Source organism: Brienomyrus brachyistius, chromosome 2 (assembly GCF_023856365.1).
Source record: "Brienomyrus brachyistius isolate T26 chromosome 2, BBRACH_0.4, whole genome shotgun sequence".
Classification (NCBI taxonomy): domain Eukaryota; kingdom Metazoa; phylum Chordata; class Actinopteri; order Osteoglossiformes; family Mormyridae; genus Brienomyrus; species Brienomyrus brachyistius.
In genome coordinates this window covers 12,672,915-12,697,460 of record NC_064534.1, presented here as the reverse complement: position 1 = coordinate 12,697,460, position 24,546 = coordinate 12,672,915, and the positions used below count along the sequence as shown (strand labels likewise).

Genomic DNA, 24,546 nt, shown 5'->3' with positions numbered 1-24,546 from the left:
CCAACAATATATATATATATTTATAGGAATAAAGGCAAACAGGGCGAAGTTGGGGGCTCAAGAGGGAAAAACCTGCCGCGACGGTAACTGCAATATAATCCATCCATCCATCCATCCATCCATCCATCCATCCATTTTCCAAACCGCTTATCCTACTGGGTCGTGGGGGGTCCAGAGCCTATCCCGGAAGCAAGGGGCACGAGGCAGTGCAGTATAATCGATTATTATTATTGATATTATTAATATTAGCACCCAGGACAGTTTACCCATTGTGGTAACGCTTTCTGCGTGCTCAGAGCGTAGCCTCACATCTTCAGCCCAGTTTATATACTAAAGAAGTCAAAATGTTTGGAAAAATAAGAATAATCTATTCATTATTATTTCAGTAGAGATAATTAAATAACTTAAACTTAATGAATTATTTACCAGTGTGAACTTCGTTGATCTGCTGCACATTTGTGCTATTTTTGTACTATAATTTCCCTAATTTATAGCATCTTTATCATATCGTTAATGTCCTTATTTTGCTTTTACCATGTATTATGACGGAGTATACCACCTTGCATTTCACTGTAGGTTATAGTCTGACTGTATACCTTCCGTGTGACAAATAAAATCCTTGAATCCCACGTTGACTGGAGAAATCGTAAATTATTGCGAAGGAACCTTGACTTGGAAGGCTGTGGAGAGCTCGCTCGGTCCTGTATTAGCGTGGAATCGGCAATATTTTGAGCCAGCTGGGTTCCCATAGAATGCCACGCCCGCGTAAGACGCCAACACAGGTGATCCCACTGGGGGGGTTGAGATCTGCGACAGTCTGTGGTTGCAGCGCAGACGGCTTGGGTCGGATCTTGGGCTGCCACGACTAGCCCAGACAGGAGACACGATCGATACACCTACGCTCGGCCTGACGGGGTCTCACAGTACTGTCCACAGGGATTATCTGTCTGCGACCTGCAGCGATAATTATGGCTCGTTTTAGGCAATGAAAAACTCATTTTAATTACTTTCGTAGAGGACGGTTCGGTTTGCACCTTATGCAACACAGGTGAGAGTGTCAGTCCCTGTCTTACATGATATCATTTATTTCCTATTCATCCGTAATGTAAGCAAGCAATATATCAACGTGCATTGTTTGTAAAATATAACTATTATTAAGAAAAAGTGCAACTATATTATTTCTATTTTTTCAGTTTGGACATCTGCCTCTTCTCAATATCTTGTAAATGAACGTATGTAGAATATATGTATACTACTGTATAAGTTTTAATAATTTTTCCAAAGGGAGCATTTTTATAAGTTTTTGTCCGATTTGTAAATTATGCATTGGTAATGGTTTTAGGGTGATTGTATTCAACTATCAAACAATTATAAATACCTGTATTCATAATTGTATTATTAAGATAATTATGCTTAAAAAACAAGACACGCTGCATAGTTTCCTAGTTATATTCTTTAGTGTTGTTAGCGTAAATAACCCTTGAGGAAAATGCTTGGTAGTTAAAGTATGCCTACTCTATTCATGACTACATTTTAATTTTAAATGTACGTTTCTTCGCAGTCACTACTATACGTATTGTTAAGGTTCAGTTAATTGTCACATGTTGTAAGCGATGCAGATGATCGTAGTTCTCACAAATGCTTCCCCCCCCCCCCTGTAATTTATTGATCTGACTGCTGGGAGTATCGTTCATAAGCAATTCTGTGTGTTTGTCTCCTTTTCCGTGAACTTTTCTTGAAGCTCTGAGTGCCGAAAGCGCCCTGCCCTGTATTTCAACTTTTTGCTTTGAGTCTTGTAAAGCGAAAGTACATTAGGTGTAAATGTTTGGCACTGTGTTTCCTTAAAATCTGTAAGATCCTTTAGTTAAGTACATGTTTTTTTTTCTTATTCCATTATAAACGCTGCTAAATTTTATTACGAAAAAGGCTAGATAAGGCATCGTAAGCGATCGTAGAGACTCAGACAACAGTCGCATGCAGTCCTCCCGGTGAAATCTGCTCTACATTTACTGCAGGTTATCCTGGTTGCCGATCGTTTGCGACTCGACCAGTAGATGGAAAGAATGTGGACATTCTAGTTGAATGGTATTGTTCCCATGGACGGTGTTAGTAGTAATCCGAAAGTGCAATACTCAGACATCTAGTAAATCTGACTCGAAAAGGGACTTCAACCCTTTTATTGAATGTCTGAGATAAGGACGTATTTCAATCGACTGAAGATAAAGGTTCATCCTGTAAACCTTATGTACTACGTTATTAAAAGTTTATGCGTTTCCATTCGGCGGGATCATTTGTCCCTGTTCTCCGTGTTGAAGTGTCTCATAACAAAAACCAGCCGCCCCGTGAGACAGGTGACATAGACGTAATTGCAGCATAAGGCTCATTTTTAGAAATCTGGGTGTTTGCGAGGTAGCTTATGGGAGAGGCCGTTTCCTTGTTGTACGGCAGACATACAGCACAGTAAACAAGAAGAGCACACACACCCTTTATCGCATCAAGTCACTGAGTTAGTAGTAATAGTGTAGCTAGTAATGCAAGTGCGATCGGGAAGCTGCAGGCGGTGTGTGATGAAGGTCCCATGAAAGCATCCTGCTGAGGAAACACACAACAGTCATATCACTGTTCCTGGTCTTCCCTACACAATCTCCAGCTAATCAGATAATTAGGCTAGTTCATTATTTTCAAGTCTGGTACTCTTAAGTGTTATTGTAGTTCCACAATATTAAATGCGCAGCCTGATAATATTTGATGCTAATTTAGTTAATAGGGAAAATTTTGAAAAGCACTGCTAATTGGCTTGATTTATCACGACCTTTGACCCATGTGATAAACATTTACTAGATGTTTCGCAAAATATATAAGGAATAATTCGAAGGTGAGATTTATACAAGGGCACTGTGAGGAAAGGTGACATGAGTTCACTTTTCCTGTGAGTTAAACATGGTATTCCTGGCCCCCGAGAGCTTTGGCCCTGTGACCTTTTGAAAGGTAAGCCAGTTGAATAGGTATTTACTCACTGTCTCCCAAGTGACAAAATATTTGACTTTGTCTTATTTTGGATTGAAGTCTGCCAGCGCTTATGATCGGCCCTCTGTTTAAGGTATAGTTGTGTTGCCTGGCAAGTTCTGGTTAAACATTTCTTGTGACAGGTGCTATTTGGTGGAGATTATCATCACTGGAATTTCATAGGCTTTCACAATCGCTTTACGATCTCCGCGGTATCACCAGTGTCATTCACTTACCTGTTTAAAGTCTGAAGAGGATTCCATTAATCTACAACCATTAGCTGCAGAAGCCCATGGATTTGTCTTTTAAACCGGCATATTTACTGTGCCGCGTCGGTAAATGTTTGTGTGTGAGGTCTTGATTCCATGTGCGGGTTGATATTTTTCTGTCCTGTGCTCTTGTGAGCAAGTGTGTAAATATTCCATATCAATGTTCTTCTGTATTCCTTATGCCAAAGACATGATTGTTATGGTTATAATTTTGAGGGCTGTGTGATGGTAGTTATCTGTGGCTTCCTAGGATGAAGGTCGGAGAGGCCAAGTTGATCTCGTCACCATATTCTTGCGTATTGCTTGAACACTTTTATTTATAGCACGTTATTATCACGTGCCGATATGGCTAAATGGAAGCTTCATTAACACGAAAGCTGTACAATCATATTTGCCTCTTATTCTCAAAAAGATATTCAGAAATGGCAGAAGCAGCTACTAATATGCTGACAACTATAATTAACTTTCAGTTTTTCATTTTTTTATTTAAAAAATGAAATAGTTTTAAATACATTTTCAAGCAGATATTCTTAAAAAGAAACACCAGCGTTAAACGCTCATCACTGAATACGAAGCTCTAATACTAATTAGCATTAAGATCGTAGCATGTTTGTCATCCTTAGACGCCTTTGTTCACTTTCTAAGCTACAATTATAATCTTTTAATGGTCATGCTGCAAAACCACTACTGTAAATGCGAGACATACGACGCATCCTGACCATAGACGCTCTATCTTTAGATAATTTAATGTACAGAACAGTCAAACAGCCTCCCCACGGCTCACAAAGGCTGTCCGCAGGTCGAAAACTAGATGGCTGTTCTAGTAATTCCAGATATATTGTATGGAATGTTTGTTTTATGTTCTCCTTGTTTTGCATGGGATTCCTGTCACAAGGAACAATTACGGCATCCTCCTTGTTTCAGACTTGAAAGAAAGCTCTTGTCTATCTCCAAGCAGGAGTTGCAACAACAAAATTACATAACAAAGTGCTTCTGTGAACACTTATGAGTAAAACAGCCTTTGAGGAGTTGGAGCATAATTTAAGAAAACTAATTGAAATGTAAGGAAGTTATACCTAATTTTCCAGCATGGTCAATGATCTCACCTGTAGGGCTTCAGTCATGTGATCCTCAACAGGGTGGTTAATCATTGTGTCCTGCTCTCAGGTTGACTGGATGTTTCAGTGAGTAGGCATGTGCTTGGTTTGCCAACAAGGCCGCTATAAACAGACCGGCTCTAATACTTGGCAGGGAGATGTTGATGTACTTTGTCCCCATGTTCTTTCATTGCTTGGAGAGAAGATGGATTTGTGTCTTACTAGCATGCAAATTATATAAATGCATATAAAAATGCTTTTTATATTTAATTCGACTGGCAGGCAAATCAGTCAATTCTTATCGAAATCAATTTACGGTGCTCTTTAAATGCTTTGTTTCACAATGCAGCTTGACACGTGTTGCTGCAGGGAAGCTCCATGGAGTTAATCTTGTTTACGTGGTTTACAGATTTCCCAGGTGAGGCACCATTTTATGGCACTCAGTGCTGGAGGCCTTAACCTGGTCGTCCCACGGGTCCTGAGTCACATGTATGTCTTACAGTGCAGCACAGTTCAATTAAGCTGTGCTGCGTGAGGGAGCTGGAAGTTTGGAGTTGGATGATCGGGACTTTGGAATATTGGATTGTGGGGCACCAGCAGATTGGCCACCAGATCCATCATACGGCCAGCATTGTGAACATCAGTGGAGCTCATTTTCCTGCCCTGTGGACAACACTTTCCTGGTGCGGGCAACACTTTCCTGGTGCGGGCAACACTTACCTGGTGCGGGCAACACTTTCCTGGTGCGGGCATCACTTTCCTGGTGCGGGCATCACTTTCCTGGTGCGGGCAACACTTTCCTGGTGCGGGCAACACTTTCCTGGTGCGGGCAACACTTACCTGGTGCGGGCAACACTTCCCTGGTGCGAGCAACACTTTCCTGGTGCGGGCAACACTTTCCTGGTGCGGGCAACACTTTCCTGGTGCGGACATCACTTTCCTGGTGCGGGCAACACTTAAGTTAGCAAGATGTTGGTTGCCAAAGTGCTTTTGTTTATCCCAGGATTGGGAACTTTTTTTGGGAAAAAATTTACCTCTTGGGCCTCTTGTCTGTCTTCTGGTGTCTGTAATTGCAGATCTTTGTTGTTTTTTTGTCATTGGAGAGGGTCAGCATAAACTTTGTGAATTGGAGGTTAATCCCCTTTGTTCAGCCCTGGAATTCCAAGACATGCACCAGCTTAAATGTTTTGGAGGTAATCAGAGCTGAGGATCAAACCTACCACCTTCTGGTGTTATTGGATGTGAAGTACAAAGCCAGCAATCTCAGAGGAGGCTGTTCGTAACGACCGTCTCCCTCTGGCTTAGTGCCTTCAATAGTTATTGCATTCCTCTGCCTGTTTATTTAGTAACTTTCCATTAATCGACCCTCTCCCTCCCCCAGCTCTCCAAACAGCCTGCATCCACTTTAAAGTGGAAGTGGACGGTCCTTCATATTCCCACCATGGGCTTATAAGTAACACCCTCCCGTTGTATATTAACACAAACAATAATATTGTTCATGGGGATCGCCTGGAGCCAGGTATTCCAGTAGTATACTGGCTCATGTGACCTGTGTTTTGCTGGGTTGACTTCAGGTTTATGACCACTATGTCCTCCCCTTTAGCTAAAAAGTACAGAGAGGACCGGTCCTCAGGACTGGCCCAGCCTGTATCAGGAACCTATTCTGCATGACTGGTCCACCCAGGCATGTTGCAATGACCCAAAAGTCCCAGATCACCCTCTAGCAACGTGCCTGTTCACGGTTAACTGAGCAAGACAAGGTTTAACCTTCTTTCCTCTTGATCTTGACCGGGGTTAAGAAGGTAACTGTTGATTTATGTAATTTATGCCAGACCAGATGCTCTGGTTTTGTAAACTGTACGCAGCTACGCGACGCGAGGCATATGCTGTCTGCTTATCTAACAGGAACGCTTTGCATGATGAATTGACCTGTTATCTATAAGAGAATTCGATGAGGGCAGAGTCTGAAATTACATGACCCAATCGTAGAAATGGAGGTTACTGGACTGTCAGGATGTCATGGTGATTTACTCATAATTTTGACGTCGTCTCATTCGGAGTGGAACCGACAGATTTTACAGGTTGAGGAGAGAAGGTCATGATAAGTCCTTCTTGCACTTTTTTCAAGGGGGTGCCTCTGGTTTCCCTGACAATAAAACGAGGGTGGGGGGGAGAGGGACTGTGTTGGGTGCAGAGCTGAGAGTGCGCAGTCTACAGTTGCCAAGCAGCTTCCCGCGATGCGCGCTCCCTGACAAAGTTACCATTCCTCTGTAAGCATTTGCAGGCTGGTATTATGCAGTGTGACTACCTTAGCTGGACTCTTATTGTCTAAAGACACTAAAGATCACCGCTTCTCATGGAGAGCAGATACTGAGAATAATAGCACTGAGCATAATCCCGCCTGAATCTGATTAGATCTGGATGAACAGAAGTGACAGAAGAGAAAGTGCTGTCTGGGTCTATGCCTACAGTCGGAAGGTCGTAGGTTCCAATCCTGTGATTGGCAAAATGATGTCACCTTTAGTCCCTTGAACAAGGCCCTTAATCCCAGTTGCTCTGCGGATTAGCTGACCCTGAATTGTACCGTGCTTGGGATAAAAGTGATAATTAAGTAGGTGCTCTGATTGATATTGTGGAGCTAAAATCATCTGTATATAAAATCATCTTTAATTAGGTTGGCTTAAGTAGCCATGTGATGTGTCACGGGTCGAGGGCAGCGATCGCGAGCCGAGCGGCGATCGTGCGGAAGGAGCAGGCTGACAAGCGGGATACGGGAAAACGGGGGTTTAATCGGGGAAACGGGAGCAGGTCGGGAAACAGACATTGACAACATCAATGACAGACAAAGCAAACTGGGGAGACCAGGACTTAAATACACGGAACAAGGCAGCAGGAAACAAGACACGACTGGGCAGGATCAGGAAATCACACGTGGGTAATTAGGGGGCGTGGCACACAGGAGGAGCGGACGAGCCGGGCATGACATGATGTTTATGAATTGTTCTTTTAAATGAATATTTAAGATGTTTTACATCGGAATCCCTTCCAGTATATCCACAGGGGAGTTTCTGTACAGTTTTAGTCCGTTTTCCTAGGATCTAAGGGAATGTTGAATCTCTTGAAGCAGGATGGTGCAATTATAATAGTCACGGGGCCTACTGGCAGTTCTGCAGTATTTATACATATTTGGTTGGGCAACATGGTGGCTCAGTGGGTAATGCAGTTGTCTCATATTTCCTTGTTTTGGGATTTGAATCCAGCCTCTGCTCTTTCCGTGTGGAATGTCGATGTTCTCCCTGGTTGAACGTCTTTCCTTCTGCAGTCTTGTACATGCCGGTAGTATGATTCCAAATTTCATCAAGCATATACAGAAATGCATCCTGGTGGCTTTTCCTTCTCCCCTTAATTTTGTCTCAGTCCCTCCCCAAGTGGGAGAGTGGGGGGGGGGAGTCTGGGGAATGGTAATATATTGAAAACCACTAAGGTCGCTGCTGTGACTGTGTGTTTTATCAAGACCGGCCACATAAAAACAACAGACCAAAGCGAGGTGAGCCGCACCATGCCTGAAGCATTTCTGCAACATATAACAGAATGAGTGTTTGCTGTATGCAGTGTGTGCGGCGTCGAAACAAGTTTGCGACAAACACAGTATTCCGCCCCGTGCATTATTGGTTATTGTTAGAATTTGGGACAAACAATGTATCTGTTTCGAGGTTAGCCCTTTGCTCCCTCATGTGTTCCTGGGAAATGATGGCTTATTTCCTTTCATTGTGTTTTCGACTATAGGCTCAACAAATGAGAAGGGGAAAAAAATGCATCACACAGTGTACGTCTGTGGTGTTTAGGAATAATCTCTGTTTATTTTGGTCGGTTTTTGCTATAATGTTTTGTTTGATATGATGACATATGAGTAACTATACTCTATCGAGGACTCCCCCATTTCTTCAGGTAAAGTGAAATTGCAGAACTAGGCTAGTCAAGCAGAGAGAAAAAGTTCTAATAAGAAAGTTGATGATGTAACAGTAAAGCACGTTCATCTCTGGCTTTTCCCCTGGCTAGTGTGTAGTTTATCATTCTCCAGAATTATCTGAGCTGCAAATAAATCTTTGACCGTTGTATCAGGCAGTGCATCCAAACGGAGGAGGCTAATTGAATTCACAGGTAAACAGTGGCACACTCCATCCTTGTAATTTCAGCAATTTAAATGCCCTTTAAATAGAGTGGAAGGTAATGGTCCGACAGCTGTTTCCAGGAAGTGCATTAGCATGGAAAACCAACAGATGGGCTTTTACAATGACCACTCGAAATGCTTTAATCTCCTATAGTGTGAGACCTCACTATTGCTCACGTCCACCTGCTTCTCTGTCTTTGCCGTCTTCCGCTATCAGTGATACTGTGGCACTGCGTGTGACACCACAGGATGGGTGATGCTCTATACCCCTTAATGGACCCAATATCAGCACAGAAGAACCAGGCGAGCGTGGTTAGCAGATTCCAAATCAAGCACTGGGAGCAGGCTGTGAGCTTAGCCTCAGATCTGTCCAAAGGACCCAAGAAATTTCTGGAGAAGAGAAGATGGCATGGAGGAAGGAGCATAAGAGAGAGGCAGGCTGTTGTAGCCTTAAAAGAAGGTCGTTCATTTACCTGGAACGACAGAAGCCTTTCATAACCAGTATACTCGCACTAATAAGTAACCTTCCCCACCCCCCTCACTGCCACTTCCCTTTCAAGGCTGGCCTGATCCCAGATCAGTGCTTACAAACTCCTGTCTTCGTGGACACATTCGCGTACTTGGGAGCACCTCTGAAGTGCTGCATTTTTCCGTTTTTCTCAATAATGGTTACCTCAGCTGTAGTGATTGGAGCGCAGAGTCTGCTACGGGCGCTGGACAAGCCAAAGGGGGCCCAGGTTTTGGAAGTTGCTAGTCTTTGCCATTGGGCCTCATCTCAACATCTTTCCTCTTGGCTTTCCGTGGTGTCGCAGTGCCGTGGCTGTAGCCATAAAGGGCAGGACACGCAGAATGCGTACAGCAAATACTGGTAGGCGCGTGGGAACGTGTATGAGCATGTGTCGCAGGAGATTTATTGCAGCCTAATTTGTCTTGGGTGCATTTAGGTTGACTTCCCTGATTGAGGAGCGTGGAGGGCCTTCTCGCTGACATATATCACGACACTGTTTTCCTTGAAAATTTATGTTTCCACTGGAAACAGCGGGGTCAGCTGGTCCCCCGGTCAGGGCACAGAATTCACCCCCTTTCTGTGACATTGGATCCTTTCCCAGAGCCCAGCCAGCATGATGAAGGGCTCCGCGTTGGTGTGGAGACGGACCTACGGCAGGCTGACATCCGTCCTGCTCCTCCTGCTCCTGTCCGGGCGGCCTGAGGGAGCCAGTGAGTAACCGTGAGGATTCCAGCCACACCTGCCACTTCATAGCGCTTATTAATGAGTAAATTGCCTAATGTCACTGATTCAGAAATAAAGGCTATTGGTTATGGGTCTGGAAAGCAGGACCACCCATGCTCTCTTCGTAACTTCTACTGTTCTTCTGTTTGTCATTCTATAACAGAAAGTTAATAGAGGATCCCCTTGTTGAGGACTTAAGTATGAATCCTGCACCTACATGCTCTATTAGCCATGAGCAAATCCTAGCTGGGTTTCTTCATGCAGAGTTCTGTTTCATCATCGACCCGCCCAAACAGAACCGTGACCTGCTGCTTCTTTCCCTCCTCCCCAGGCGTAGGCCCCCCAGGGAAGCCCCGGCTCATCGGCTGTCGATCGCCGGAGAAGGAGACCTTCACATGCCGGTGGGAGCCTGGCTCCAGAGGAGGCCTCCCTACCCAGCATGCCCTGTACTACAACACGGAGAAGTGAGATCCCATTTAAAATGGACTGTCAGTGAATGAAACTGTGACCATGACCCCAGTTTTACACTTTGCTTCTATTAAAACGAGCCCATTTATTTATTAACTTATTTTTATTCCATAATGTTAGCATGCCTGGGGGGGTTGGATAGCCAGTTGACCTTGGACCCCCAGAGGTTGTTTTTTCTCCCTACTTAGGAATTTTCTTTCTTTCTTTCTTTCTTTCTTTCTTTCTTTCTTTCTTTCTTTCTTTCTTTCTTTCTTTCTTTCTTTCTTTCTTTCTTTCTGTCAGCACTGACTACCACAGTCAAATTCCCCAGTATGTGTTGACCTACTTCACCAAATATGTTCAAAACACAGTCGTCTGTCTTGGTCAGAAGCCATGAATTTCACTTTTTCACCAGCTGAACACAGTAGCTTTTTCCCTGAGCCTTTATCCAGTCAAAGATTTGCGTTTATTAACATAGTCTTATAGAAGACATTTGCTCTATGAGTGGCTAAACACAGTTCAGACTCCACCTCTTTGCTTCAGTCCTAATCACCTTAACCCGGGGGTTTGACTCACATCAACATAGTAGCTGTGAATTCTGCAGCCACACACAGAACTGGTTTAATTAGTTTTTCTGGTATATGTTAGCCCTTCCACTGTTTTTGTGTGCAGTGTAAACTGCAGGACTGGCTGGTTTTCTAGCTGCGAGTTCCTCCCCCCTGCAGCCCTGAAGCATGAGCCCAGCACACGTGGCTGAGTGACACCTTAAAATGAGGATCACACTCACCTCCATGTGCCGCACATGCATATGTACACAGTAAACACGGCATGTGGGCTTCAGCCCTCGGTGCATAGGTGTGGAACTCCTGTCAAAAGCCCCATTTCAGGCATGAACGTACGAAGAACAACATCAATGGATGTTTTTATGTGGCCCAAAAAGCGATTCTAGAGCACGAACATGTGGAATTGAGAAATGCCCCATTACAGTTTAAAAAGTTTAAAATCCTGTGATTGTTTTTGTTTCCGCTTGGGGGAGGGGGGGTTGAAAGATTGTAATGTTTGGTGCCACTATCAGAGTCAACAGGCTGAAGAATGCAATGGCTGACTGAGTTTAATGATCTGAGTCTGGGGTTTACAAGCGCGACTCAGAATAGATCAAATGAATGAATGACTGGCAGGACTGAGGAAACGGAGGTACGTTTTTAATATTGGTGACGCAGCCGCGAAAGTTAACTAAATAAATATGAATAAAGTAAGAACACCATTGAGATGGTGCGAGGACACACATAGTCACAGCTACAGAACCAGCCTGAAAACGCTGGTACAGATGCCACATTAAATCTCGCCTCTGTTCCTGTCTTCGTCATTCATCATTACCTGGTGAACAATTACACAGTGATTAATTGCATAAATCTCATTGGGATGGGAAACTCCTCACTGAAACTGATCCCCAGCCGAGGTTCTGCTCGCGTCACACACAACATATCGTTGTTCACGCATTATACTGGGAGTCACACTTCTCCAGTCGATCTTCACAATCCGCTTATACGGAGGGAACCATAAACCCGCTCCCCAAACTCAAAGCTGCTCAAGCCCCATACAGAGTTATGAAAAGTATTCTTAATATGCCACCCCTTGTAGACAGCCACCCCCCACCCCCAAGGTTGGTTGGGTCCAACAAGTCCAGCTAACTGAAATAATTTGACACCCCTGCCTCAGTGGGTTCGAATCCTAGACCTGGTGACCAGTGGTGTAGATACGTAAAAAGACAGAACAACAGCAGCACCGCACACATGGAGTTGAAGGGCCTGTGTGGCAGCCGGCGCGATGAGTCACGCGCCCATTGTTGAGGAGGACTCTGTCCCCAGGCCGGGGAAGTCCTTCATTTATATTGTCTTGCACAGCTCCCATCTAGAGAAACCTTTTGATGCCAACAGGATCATGCCAGGAATCACTCTTGTTTAAATGTCTGTGTTTTTGAAGGGCCCTTCTGCACTTTCAGCGTAATTCCGTAGTTTGTGTATTTAATGTCGAAAGAGTGAAGAAGGTGTTAGTAATGAGCTGATATTTTCTCATTTGTCAATGCTAGGTCCTCAGTTTATTTGTTTTAAGATATTACAGATGCTTTCTTGCGGGATAACATGCACTTGCGGGTTACCAGTTTGATGCCTACTGAAGCTGTTCACATCCTGATATTTTGTATGGGTGTAGCAGCAATGTGGCTCCTGTTCAAGCAAACAACATTGTTGTCACAAGCCAGATCTTTAACACCCCAAACAAACCCATCTGCTCCTCCAAACCCCACCCCCACTTACTCCCCTGCAAAGCTCTGAAAAGGTCTTTGAGTGCCCAGACTATGAAACAGCGGGTGAAAACTCCTGCTTCTTCAACAAGACCTACACATCAATCTGGGTGAGCTACAACATCACGGTGGTGGCCAGGAACGCCCTGGGGAACGCCAGCTCAGACTCCATAGATGTGGACGTGATGAACATTGGTGAGCCCCTCCCCCAGCCCTACGCAGGATGCCCAACATGACCTTATTAGGCGTGGTACTTAAATATCTTAGATCAAATCTCAGGTCTTCACTACAGGGTTCTATTGCATAATGCTTCTTTTATTTCTGTACTTTTAAAACATGGAACCATTTAACTTATTGTAAAAAAGAATGTAAAATTTATAAAATGTATTATTAAAACAGATACATAATTAGTAGAAAGACATGAAATTTTAAACCTTTGTTTAAATGTAGAAATTAAAAGTGTTTAGACCACACTTTCTCCTATAGTATTGAAACAGCTGTGTCTCATGCTGTATGTAAAGATATAGAAATACTACTATCCCTTTATTCTTTTTATACTCTTTTGTTTGGGTTTGTCTGGGTTGGGTTTTGTTTGTTACTTTGTTTGCATTGTTTTCTGTGAAATGGTTAAACGTGTATTCAGAGAGGATTATATAGAAGGTCCAGGCTACTTTGATCAAACACACACTAAGAAGTCCACTATGTGGAAATTTCACTGTAGTCGTCTGCAGCTTAGCATGTGTCCTCACTGGCAAACCCTAACTGCTCCTGAAAGACGGGACTGTAGGCAGACTAGATGGTTCCTGGTGAGCCTGAGTTCACCTGGAGCAGGAGACTGGAACATAGCACGTTGGTGCAGAATCTGGAGAACATGGGATGGAAAGCTTTCAGAGTGCAGTGAAGCAGCCATTCAGACGAGAAAAGCAGAATGAGGACAAACACGTTGGGTCTCTCGTCTGGAGGTGTGACGCCTAGATCTGGTTACAAAACTTCCTAATCTGAGCCACATGGGATGGTCTCACGGAGTCGTCACGTCATTTTGTTTGTTTTATGAATAACTTAGAAATGCTCATAGTCATTAACTCTATTGAAATAAGATCTGCTGGTACTGATCATTACATGTGTCCATATTATGTATAGTTTATCAACTGATCAACAGCTTTTGTTCAAGCTACTGTATGACTTGTAAGTATAAAATGAGCTCAGCTTATTAACAATACTATGACTTGGAAAGGCAAGATGTGGTGGCACGGTGGTTAGCACTGTTGCCTCGCACCTGTGGGACCAGGGTTTGAGTCGTTTTCCTGGCTCCATGTGCGTGGAGTTTGCATGTTTTCCCAATGTCATTGTGGGGTTTCTTCTGGGTACTCCAGTGTGCAGAGGTTAATTGGAGTTACCAATCTGCCCATGGGTGTGCCTGTGTGAGTGAAAGGTGCGTTGGACGTGGTGCGTTCCCTGCTTTGTGCCTGTAGTCTCTGTGATAAGCTCTGGACCCCCCACGTCCCTGAATATGGTTAGCGGTTACAGAAGATGTATGCATGAAAACAAGGGAGTTCATTCATGAGTTAAATTGCAACATTTATTTGTCGATCTCTCTGTCTATCTGTCAACCTTGGGAATAGTCAGAGGACGATAGCATTGATGTAAAAGCCTCTCAGTGGGTGCTGTAGGTTGTCTGTTATCTCTGTGCCTCCTACAGCTGACCAACCTAAAGCAACTCCCCTGCCCCCCCCCCCCCCCCCCCACCACTCGGCCTTCCCACCTTGCCGAAATTTCCCAGAACTTAAGAATCAGATAAGTTAGACAGTTTGCTAATCATGTTCGTGTTTGACTTTTGAGCTGGACTCTCATCTTCACAGTCATATTTCATAGTCAGCTCAAGAAAGAAAGAAATTTAATGCAGGTCAAGTGGCAGGATAAGTTCCCCCACCTGCTGTCAGGAGCAGTGAGATGAGGGTATCAGTGACTGTGAGCGAAAGGCGAACCTTGACCTGCCGTCAGACACCAGCAGGACACCCGCAATGAAGAGCAGTTGATCTGCTTTTTCATGGTGTTGCTTCAGTGATGTTGTGCTTCATATCTCATGTTTCACTATTATTCAAGGGCGGGAAATGTCTGAGCTTGTCAGACTCCCCAGGCACATTGCCAAACATATTTTTATAGTTGTTCTATGGAGTCATCGTTCAATTTCATTTTGTGCTTTTTTAAAAATTATATTTTATTTGAAATATGTAAACATACTAATATGTAGAATAATGCAGGCTTACAGACTGAGGACAACTTTGCATGACAATTAGTCTTATAGACAATTAGACTAATTAGTCTGACAATTAGACTAATCAGCAATTAAGATCAAGGCTTAAATATTTGTTCTAAGGCTTGTATGTTTACACTATCAAGCTGAAGTAACTCAAATTGGCTTTTTTTGCCTGAATGTGACTTGGATCTGATTTTTTTCAGGGCTGTGTAGACACAAATACAATCTTTTCAAACCAGATTAATTCAAATCACTTTCATATGTGGTATAGAATTTGTGGCAACGAGACATGAATGTGAGCAGTCAGATCAGAATTCATCTTTTTTTTCTGTCTATATTCAGAATATATGTTTTTTTTTTTGGTGATGCAGATGATCGCAAAAACGATAAATGTGCACATGCAACCTGTTTCAGAGAACAGACGCGTTTACATTACAGTTAAATACAGGTCACTTGTATTAATGAATGTGAACCGTCAAGATAAGCAAATCAAAAAAATCGGAATTGGACAATGAGGCATGTACTGTGAACGTAGCCTAAAGGTAACATTTTAAATGAGTATAACTCTGTGTTGAAACTCAGATTCAAATGTGTACAGTCATCTGTAACTTAACATGAGGGATAAGTTCTGAGAAATGCATGGTTAGACGATTTTGTCGTTGTGCGGACATACATCAGGGTTGTGCTACATCAGGGCTGCCAACGTTAGTCAGCTGGCTGGTGTGAGCAAGCAAGCGCATGCATTTACATGTATGTAAGACATTTATTACCTTGTAAATAGTCTGTAAAATTTGCGAGCTACCTCAGCGCTTTTGATGTAGCTAATTTTCGGTTTTTATTGGAATAATGCATATTCACCGTAAGATTTCTGACGTGAGCATGAGAGTCTAAAAGCGTGAGTGAGACGCCAGATGCGTTGGAGTTGACAACCCTGGCTTCCGTAACCCTATATTACCTAATCTAAAATATTGACAGAAAGTACAGTATAATAAATACACAAACCAGTAACAGTTGTTTTTTTATCATTATTATTATATACTGTACATAATTCTACGAGCTATTCTTTTGTACGGCTGGCAGCGCAGTCGATTTGTTTACACCAGCATCACCATAAAAACAGGAGTAATGCGCTGTGCTACGACATTACAATGGCTACAACGTTGATGGGAATTTTTCAGCTCCGTTATAATCTTATGGAGGGGAGCAATGGCGTCAGACAGTTTGTAATTCAGGGTGACAACACTTAATAAAATATATACAAAGGATTGTTTATTGGGAGGATGAATAGGGCCAAGTTAGAAACCCCTGAGCCCCCAGTTCCCGCATCCCTAGAGGGGCCCACCATTGTATATGTGCTCCGTCTTTGTCTGAGACGTTCGTATGCGGCACGTGAATTTGTTTTGTGAGTTTCTATGATTTTTACCCCAAAGAATGAATGACATCATTTCATGGGGATTTGAAACTATTTGATTTACGGTGATCTGTACCATTGTGAAGACTGAATATGAATATTCATACAGTCAGGAAGCGAAGGCTCAGTCTTTCTGAAACCCTTTACTCTCGTGTCCTCTCTCTTTCCAGTTCAGCCTCACCACCCAGAGAACGTGACAGTAACTCTGGAAGATGGTGACAACCCGTACCTGCAAGTGAAATGGGAGAAACCTCACATGGTGGACACCCGCTCCGGCTGGGTCACTCTCAGCTACGAGCTGTGTGTCAAGCGGGAGAAAGACAACAAGTCGGAGGTTCGTGCTAAAGATTGAACTGTCCTTCTGGGGCCTGCTAGACCATGATGACTGTTCTTACAATGGGACTATCCTTCTGGGGCCTGCTAGACCATGATGACTGTTCTTACAATGGGACTATCCTTCTGGGGCCTGCTAGACCATGATGACTGTTCTTACGATGGGACTATCCTTCTGGGGCCTGCTAGACCATGATGACTGTTCTTACGATGGGACTGTCCTTCTGGGGCCTGCTAGACCATGATGACTGTTGTTACGATGGGACTGTCCTTCTGGGGCCTGCTAGACCATGATGACTGTTCTTACGATAGGACTGTCCTTCTGGGGCCTGCTAGACCATGATGACTGTTCTTATGATTGGACTGCTCACCAGGGTTATACTAGGCCATAAGAGTTTAAGGTGACTTTCAACTATGGAGTAGGCATGTACTATCTTGATGGTAACTCCTGTGAGAGAAAGCACACATTTGCGCTGTGTAACTTTAGGATAAGTGTCCTGCTATGGGAACAGAATCATGTGCTCATACATGGAGAAAGAGTGCGGATTCAGGATATGCACGGTGTACAGTATTTGTGTACAATGGGTGACTTGGCCATTGGTAAGATTGTGTCATTCATAGTACACAAAAGCAGCCCCATCACCCACCAAATCCCTGAAGGCCCCCTGTCTGTGCCTCTGCAGCTTCACTTTGCAGGCCAACAGAAGCACTTCCGAATCTTCAGGCCCGTACCCGGGGAGGTGTACGTGGTGAAGGTGCACTGCAAGCCTGACCATGGATACTGGAGCGAGTGGAGTGCCCCGGCTTTCATGAAAGTGCCCGACTGTAAGTTTGTTAAGACTGTTTGGGCATAAACCCGTCATCCTGAGGCAGTGTCCCCTGCTCAGTGCCCTGTGATGGACAGGCATTCCGTCCGGGGTGTCCCCTGCTCAGTGCCCTGTGATGGACAGGCATTCCGTCCGGGGTGTCCCCTGCTCAGTACCCTGTGATGGACAGGCATTCTGTCCGGGGTGTCCCCTGCTCAATACCCTGTGCTTTTGGGATCTGTTCCATCGCACCCGTGCCAGTGCACATTTTAGGAAGCAGGGAGGGAGCAACAATATGCACCATCTGCGGGTCCCTGAGGAACCGATTGGGAAATACTGCCGTCGTGGATGAGCAATATCTAAATGGGTTGTGTTGTTTTTGTGAAGATATCCCCAGGGAAAAGTCCATGTGGATTCTCCTGGCTGTTTTCACTTCCTTCATCTTGCTGATCCTCGCGTGGGCACTTGTCCTTAAGAAAAGCAGGTATGACATGTCTCCCGGTCAGAACATGTGCTTCTTTTGGCGGTAAACTGCACACATATTTAATATAAACGCTGAAGGTGTAGGTTATTGCTGTAGAAATAAGACGATGATGAAATGGCCCTTCTCAGTTTGTAAGGCACTCTGATCACTCTTAGTACTGTACATACCGCTGTTCTGTGGGCCTACCCCTCTAACATCCTGTCCCTCAGTCTTTGTGTGTGTGTGTGTTTGTGTGTGTGCGCATTATTTGTAATCATTACACTGTGAACACCAGATTTCCTCACAATGTAATAAACCTGTTATTTCGAAATCAAAAGTTTTGTTTTTTCTTTGATTACTTATGGTTAAGGTTAGGATTGGGTTGGGGTCAAGGTCGTCATGGTAGGGATTAGGGTCATGCCCATATAAATGAATGGAGAGTCCCCATAAAGATTTTCATATATGAACTTTGTGTGTGGGGCGGCATTGTAGTGCAGTGGTTAGCACTGTTGCCTCACACCTCTGAGACCCGGGTTCGAGTCTCCGCCTGGGTCACATGTGTGCGGAGTTTGCATGTTCTCCTCATGTCGTCGTGGGGTTCCCTCCGGGTACTCCAGTTTCCCCCCACAGTCCAAAAACATGCTGAGGCTAATTGGAGTTACTAAATTGCCCGTAGGTGTGCGTGTGAGAGTGAATGGTGTGTGAGTGAATGGTGTGTGAGTGTGCCCTGCGATGGGCTGCCCCCCCAACCTGGGTTGGCCTCACTCCCATTGCTTCTGGGATAGGCTCTGGACCCCCTGTGACCCAGTAAGCGGTTTGGAAAATGAATGGATGGACTTTGTGTGTGTGTGGGTTATGTTTATATTACATTTTGGGGACCATATCATCCCACAGTCCAAAAGCATGCAGTTAAAAAACCGGACATTGCCCATATTGTGTGTATGTTAGTTTGTCCCCCCACTTGTACCTTGTGTTTCCTATGAAAGCGCATAGCCCCCCCCCCCCCCCCAAAACCCTGTACTGAATTAGTGCTTATGGGAGGAGTATGGATCAAAGTAACACTAATGACTTTTTCCTGTTTTCAAGTGTGAAACACTTTTTGTTGCCTCCGGTGCCAGGACCGAAAATTAAAGGCTTTGACAGCCATCTTCTCAAGGTAAATGACTGGGTCCCGTTCTCTGTCAGGAATTTAAAAGCAATACAACGGGACAGTATGTTTCAGTTCTGTATCATTTCGTGTTTTTCTTACTCTGTTCCAGAACATAAATGACTTGATGATTTAGTGTTATGGTTCTAATGATGGAAATTACTGTCTAACGTAATACCCTAAGCACTCAGAGCAGCTGAGCTGCAGCTAGATGCAGATATCTGGACTTGTTCCCCCCCTTGGTGCCCATCTGTTATGCTGCATTCTTTGGCCCACAGAAGGGGAAGTCAGAGGAGATCTTCAGTGTCTTGATCGGCCAAGGATTCCCTCCGACGTCGGACGGCGAGGACCTGTTAGTGGAGTACCTGGAGGTGTCTGAAAGCTTACAGCAGGACCCTGCAGCCACACCCCTGCCCGAAGCCAAGGAGCAGCAAAGAGACTGGAGCCCCGCCCCCTTTGCCGATTCTGGGCAGGGCCCTAGTGTCCATCACACTTTGCAGGTGAAGACCGGTGAGGAATCCGCCACACGGAGCGTCAAACAGACGCAAGCCTTCGGTGGCCCCCTGGTGACGTCTAGCAGCAGTCAAGCCCCTAAGCCTGATGGGAAGGCCAATATTATCTCCTCTTCCTCTTCCTTACGGCCTTCGTGTGTCCAGGAGACCCTTTATGTTGCTGAGGTTCTAATAAAGGGGCTGCCCCCTGCCACTCAGCAAGATCGCCAAGTCACCCCAGCTGGGGTCTTCCCTTGCAACTCTCCCGTTGATAGTAACTATACTCAGGGTGAGACAGGCCACAGCGGAAATCGCGGTACTGCTCAGAGGCCGGACGTCTCTCCTTCAGCCTTGAAGCCCACTGAGTATGTAGAGGTTCAGAATGTAAACCAGGAGGACAGACTGGTACTGAGACCCAAAGCAAAGGAGGACATTGGGGACCTTTGGCAGGTGGGGCTCAGGGGGCAGGAATACAGCAAAGTGAGCGAAGTCATTAACGATCACCTCCTCCTGCTGGAGAGGGGATCGACATTGGCGGGCCCCAGTTGTAGTGCCATGGAGGGAACGGTTGAGGGCCGTGCCCAGCAGCAGCCAGCTAAACCAACCCTCCAGCAGGGACTAAACGGCTATGTGGATACAGGTAGCATGCTGGCACCTTACTGACTGCTGCAGTTAGCTGTCTCAGGGCCCTGCAAAAGCCAATCAAAATGAATAAACTGCAAATTGATACAACCCTTTTGAGAAAAGGTTCAATGGGGAGCATTTATCCATACCTCTGTCATGTGTGTCCTTTCAGGATTTCCCTGTATGTTTTTGCACTTCTCGAGATCTCTGTAGAACATTTATTTGATTAGAAAGGCCAACATATTACTCTCACCTCTCTCTGCTGGAACAGACACAGGTGTTTTTGTCCTTCATCACATCCTAAAACAGCAACATCTCAATCTGTGGCTTGGACAGCAGCAAAGAATGAACCAAAGTGGTTCACATGATTGGGGTGGATTTCACTTTTTTATAAGCATAAATGCTTTTCTGATGCATGCTTTTTTTGGTGGAATGTGTACATAAGAGAGAAAAATGAGAGAGAATTAATTATATTTTATTATATTATAATTGTTTGATGTCAAGCTCTAACCACTATATCCTTTCGACTCACTGGAACTCCTCTGAGGACTTTCTGGTCAAACGTTGGGAAATGTGCACCATCATTCAGCTCTAGCATTATACACATGGGCGCCAAGGTTAATTGGGTAATGTTTGTGAACCCAGGCTTACAGCCTGCAAACTCAAAATCCCGCTAATCGCTAAAACATGGGGCGTGTTTGTTAGCATTGCAGGAATTTGTTTTCCCTTGGGGTTGCACGCGTCGACTTGTCGGTGGCAAGTCGCACTCACGCTACCGCATATTTTCTAGGTGCCACACTGATGTTTCAGCAGCTTTCGAATTCCGTGGGAATACCACACTACACTAAAGCTATCGTACGACTTATCGTGTACAGCGAGGTATTTACATCCTATACACTATTTCCAAAGTACAGTAGAGCATTTGTACAGTGTGAAACAGGAAGTCTGGTCCTATTACCTTTGTTTGGCATCATCTAAGCAGCATGATGTAGGATATATGTTTGTTTTTTACCTGTAGAGCACAAGAAAACATTATTCATAGCTCCAGTGTCAGTCACGCCAGAGATACAGATCACCAGACCAATCACCTCTCCAAAATGCATAATTAAACACTAGGAAAAAGAAATTGAAATATAGCAGGACTCTTCAAATCTGGACCTGAATTCCAAATCCAGGCCATGTTTTCAGTTCTCCCAAGTAGTTAGTTTAATAATTACTGATTGCGATCGGCCAGAGGCTTCACTCTATAACAGCCTGGTATTGCAAATCTGTAGCTGTTGTACACTTATACATATGAACAAAATATCACCTATTTTCCTAAGAATAACTAAGTTGAAACTATATTGATTAAAATATGTAAAATAATTATTTTGAAATGCAGTCGGAATTGCCCAATGGCCACTTTCATAAATATTCATAAATCTTCATTTTCATGTTTCATGCTATTAACATCATGCTTGAATATACCCAATGTTACCTATTCAAATCTACACATTAATAAGGCTGACTTTATAAATAACTAATATTGTTTGTAAAGTCTATTTTATTTGCTATCAACTTGGCCATTCATAAGCCAACAATTTGTGACATTAGGGAGTAAATTAAAGAAGGTATTGGCCCAATATCTCAGAATAAAAAATAATCTAGTTCTTCCCAGGGTCCTAAAGTTATTTGTTTCTGAGAAATGTTGGTTTGGACCATTATGTTGGCTGCTTTTGATTATTTATACTCATTGACATTTGAGGGTAAGGTCCTACCAAACATCTCAGTGTGGTTGACGTCTGGACTTAGCCATTTTAAAACTTTGGTTTTTAATTTTTTTACCCAATCAGTTATAGATTCCTGGCATCGTTGGAAACACTGCCTCGCTCCATAGACCAAACTGCCAAAAGTTCTTCTTTGTTAGAGACGGTCACACATCCTGATGATCATCTGTTCCAATACATTTGATTAGCAGTGGCTGCTGATTAACTTCTTAAGTGCTACAGCAGTAGAAAGGGTGCACATACGGTTCCCCATTTGGCTTCCGCATTTTGGGTTGCTTTTCTATGAATAAACAATGGCATAGTGAAACGTGTCACATGTTTGTCCGTTATCTGAAATTTGTTTCATTTTAAAAGTTGGAGAGGAAATGACATTTATTTATGCTCGGATATATAAGACCATAGAACTAAATGAGGGTATACGTCCTGTATGGTAAATACTGTTGAATGATATTATATTTCATGTAAAGAAATATTTTCTGTGGATTTTCCTGCAAACTGTAAAACTATGTCTGACCATGCAGCAACCATGCTTAAAAATTAAACCAAGAACCCAGCTTCGGAGCAACCTGGGCATTTGACAACATGTGGTATAGGGACTAGCAGAGGTGGATAAATCAGGTTCAGAAAGTAAAAATCCAGACCAAGATTTTGCTTAAACCAACCAGTTAAGCATAAAAAAATCACAACGGTGGACAACTTCAGTGGTTGGTTGAAACAAAATTGCGGCCTGGATTTGTACTTTCTAGACCTGAACTATCCACTTCTGGTGACTGTTTATGTTTAACCACATTTGTGTGCACATCTATTTATCAGATTTCTTACGATGCATTTGTAAGGTTAATCTTGGTTGCTACCATATTTGTAGCTGAAACTGACAAACAAGACTTCATAAGATTGACTCCATTGAGGGATGAAACTCTGTCAACAAGCCCAGTTAGTTCATCTAATGACCTGCAGAAATACATCACGAGCTCGTCGCTGGTCTCCAGGGTATGACGTCATATTTCATTTTTAAAAAAAAATCAAACGGAAAACGAGCTGTGTTAATGCTAAACTCAGCAGCAACATTTGCCAGTTAGCACTTGTTCTGTCTTCTGTTAGTTTAGATCAAAAATCACGGAGAATCTAGGTGCTCGATGCAGTTTGACCAGTTAGCTGCTGTATTCTTAATGTTGCCGTGCTTTGCTGACGCGCTGAATGGCCTTGGCTGGAAGGACTGGTTAATGTTAAACACTGTATGACTTCTGTCGGATTAACTTTCTGTTAAAATGCTCCAAACGGTACGACTTACTCGACCAGCGTGGTGTTTTTGACAAGGACCATGAAAAGCTGGAAAGGCATCACTTTGAGTTCCTCATTTTAAAACACGGCTATAAAAAACATGACATAGGTATAGGTTCCATAAAGCAGGAGTGTCAAGCTCCATTCCTGGCAGACTTTGTTTTCATTCCATGCCCTGATTTAATCTGTCCTGTGAAAACTGCCTTTTCTCGACAGTGCAGGAAATGCGTCCGCACTGACAAATGCAATGTCGTGGAATATTTCAGAAGGGATGAACCAGGTTCCCATGCTTCATGAAGTCAGCTCTAGGCACCAGGTTGGCCGAGGAGTCTGTCTCTTTGTTTCTCTGTGACTGTATCTGTGCTGTGTATGTCTATATGTTGTCACCAAATACCGTTTCTAAATACACAGTCTTTAGAAAAAAAAACATCTCTTAATTTCTGTTTTGAGCAGTTTGTATTTTGCACCTTCCTTCCTGTATGACTGGATGCACTTATGAAGAGGATCAGCCAAAATAACTTAAATGATTTTTTTATAGTTAAACAGCACTTTAATAAATAGATTTATATTTAAATCTGTTTTTATATTAAATGTCTAAGCTGACTGTTGAGTGTTGTCACAATTTATAAATACACTCCTCACATTTTGTTAATTTTTTAAAAAATAAATAATAAATAACCATTCTGACACAAGACCTCCATTTTGGATCTCACCTTGCAGTAGAGTTGTTTTTTTTTTGAAGTCAATAATGTAACCGCTATACTTTAATGCTTCTTAACATTGTTTCGTGTACAATAGTATACTGAAAACCAATGTACTACATTATTAAAAATGAAGTATTGCTCAATCGAAACCTGTCCCACTTTAATACTGTTACTTTTCTGTGTCCTACTCTATCAACCCCTTTTTGTAAGAGTGTCTGCTGCACACTTGCCATTTATTTAAAAATTAATGGAAAATAGTGACTAATGATTTGAGTTCCCTTACACCATGTCTGAGTTTTGCTCCTGTACTAGATCAGCAGTACAACACATGCAATAAAATACTTCCTGTTTATATGTCACCTTGCCGCGTGTCTTTGTGTACCGTGTACATTTGTGGAAAAAAAAGGTGGAAAAAAATGTCAAAACATTTTGGCATCCCTCTTTTAACATCACTAGCAAAAGTAACAGAATGGTAATGGTTCTTAGGTGGGATAACTGTCAGACTGCATATCAGCATATTTTAAAGGTTTTTTTAGGTGAAGGAAGTACAGCTGATTGGATTAAAAAAAAAAAGATTTCAGGATGGCAAAAATACTGATTACGCCCCTCCTGAATCAGGTGGTTTAAGACTACACCACTAGATGGCCTCATTTCTCTAATTTTCCACTAAGGAACTTCAAACCCAATCAATCTATTGTAGATTATAATATATTTAATTATTTACTATACTATTAATTGTA

At 43.3% G+C, this 24,546-nt stretch overlaps 1 protein-coding gene across 1 annotated transcript; it reads left to right on the top strand.

Annotated features, from left to right (window-relative positions):
• The first annotated feature begins 784 nt into the window (after nt 1-784).
• On the top strand, nt 785-24,166 carry LOC125716659 (prolactin receptor-like). The gene is made up of 9 exons (XM_048989229.1): nt 785-1,048; nt 9,653-9,761; nt 10,106-10,238; nt 12,549-12,718; nt 16,362-16,525; nt 17,208-17,349; nt 17,718-17,814; nt 18,880-18,949; nt 19,219-24,166. Exons 2-9 carry the CDS (start codon nt 9,665-9,667, stop codon nt 20,092-20,094), a joined length of 1,749 nt encoding a protein of 582 aa, XP_048845186.1. The 5' UTR covers nt 785-1,048; nt 9,653-9,664; the 3' UTR covers nt 20,095-24,166.
• The last annotated feature ends 380 nt before the right edge of the window (nt 24,167-24,546 follow it).

Excerpts from the sequence above, each read along its gene's own strand:
- LOC125716659 (XM_048989229.1), top strand. The coding sequence starts at position 9,665 with ATGATGAAGGGCTCCGCGTTGGTGTGGAGACGGACCTACGGCAGGCTG. Across the intron at positions 10,239-12,548 it reads CTGTACTACAACACGGAGAA|CTCTGAAAAGGTCTTTGAGT; the intron begins GTGAGATCCCAT and ends TCCCCTGCAAAG. Across the intron at positions 12,719-16,361 it reads TGTGGACGTGATGAACATTG|TTCAGCCTCACCACCCAGAG; the intron begins GTGAGCCCCTCC and ends CTCTCTTTCCAG.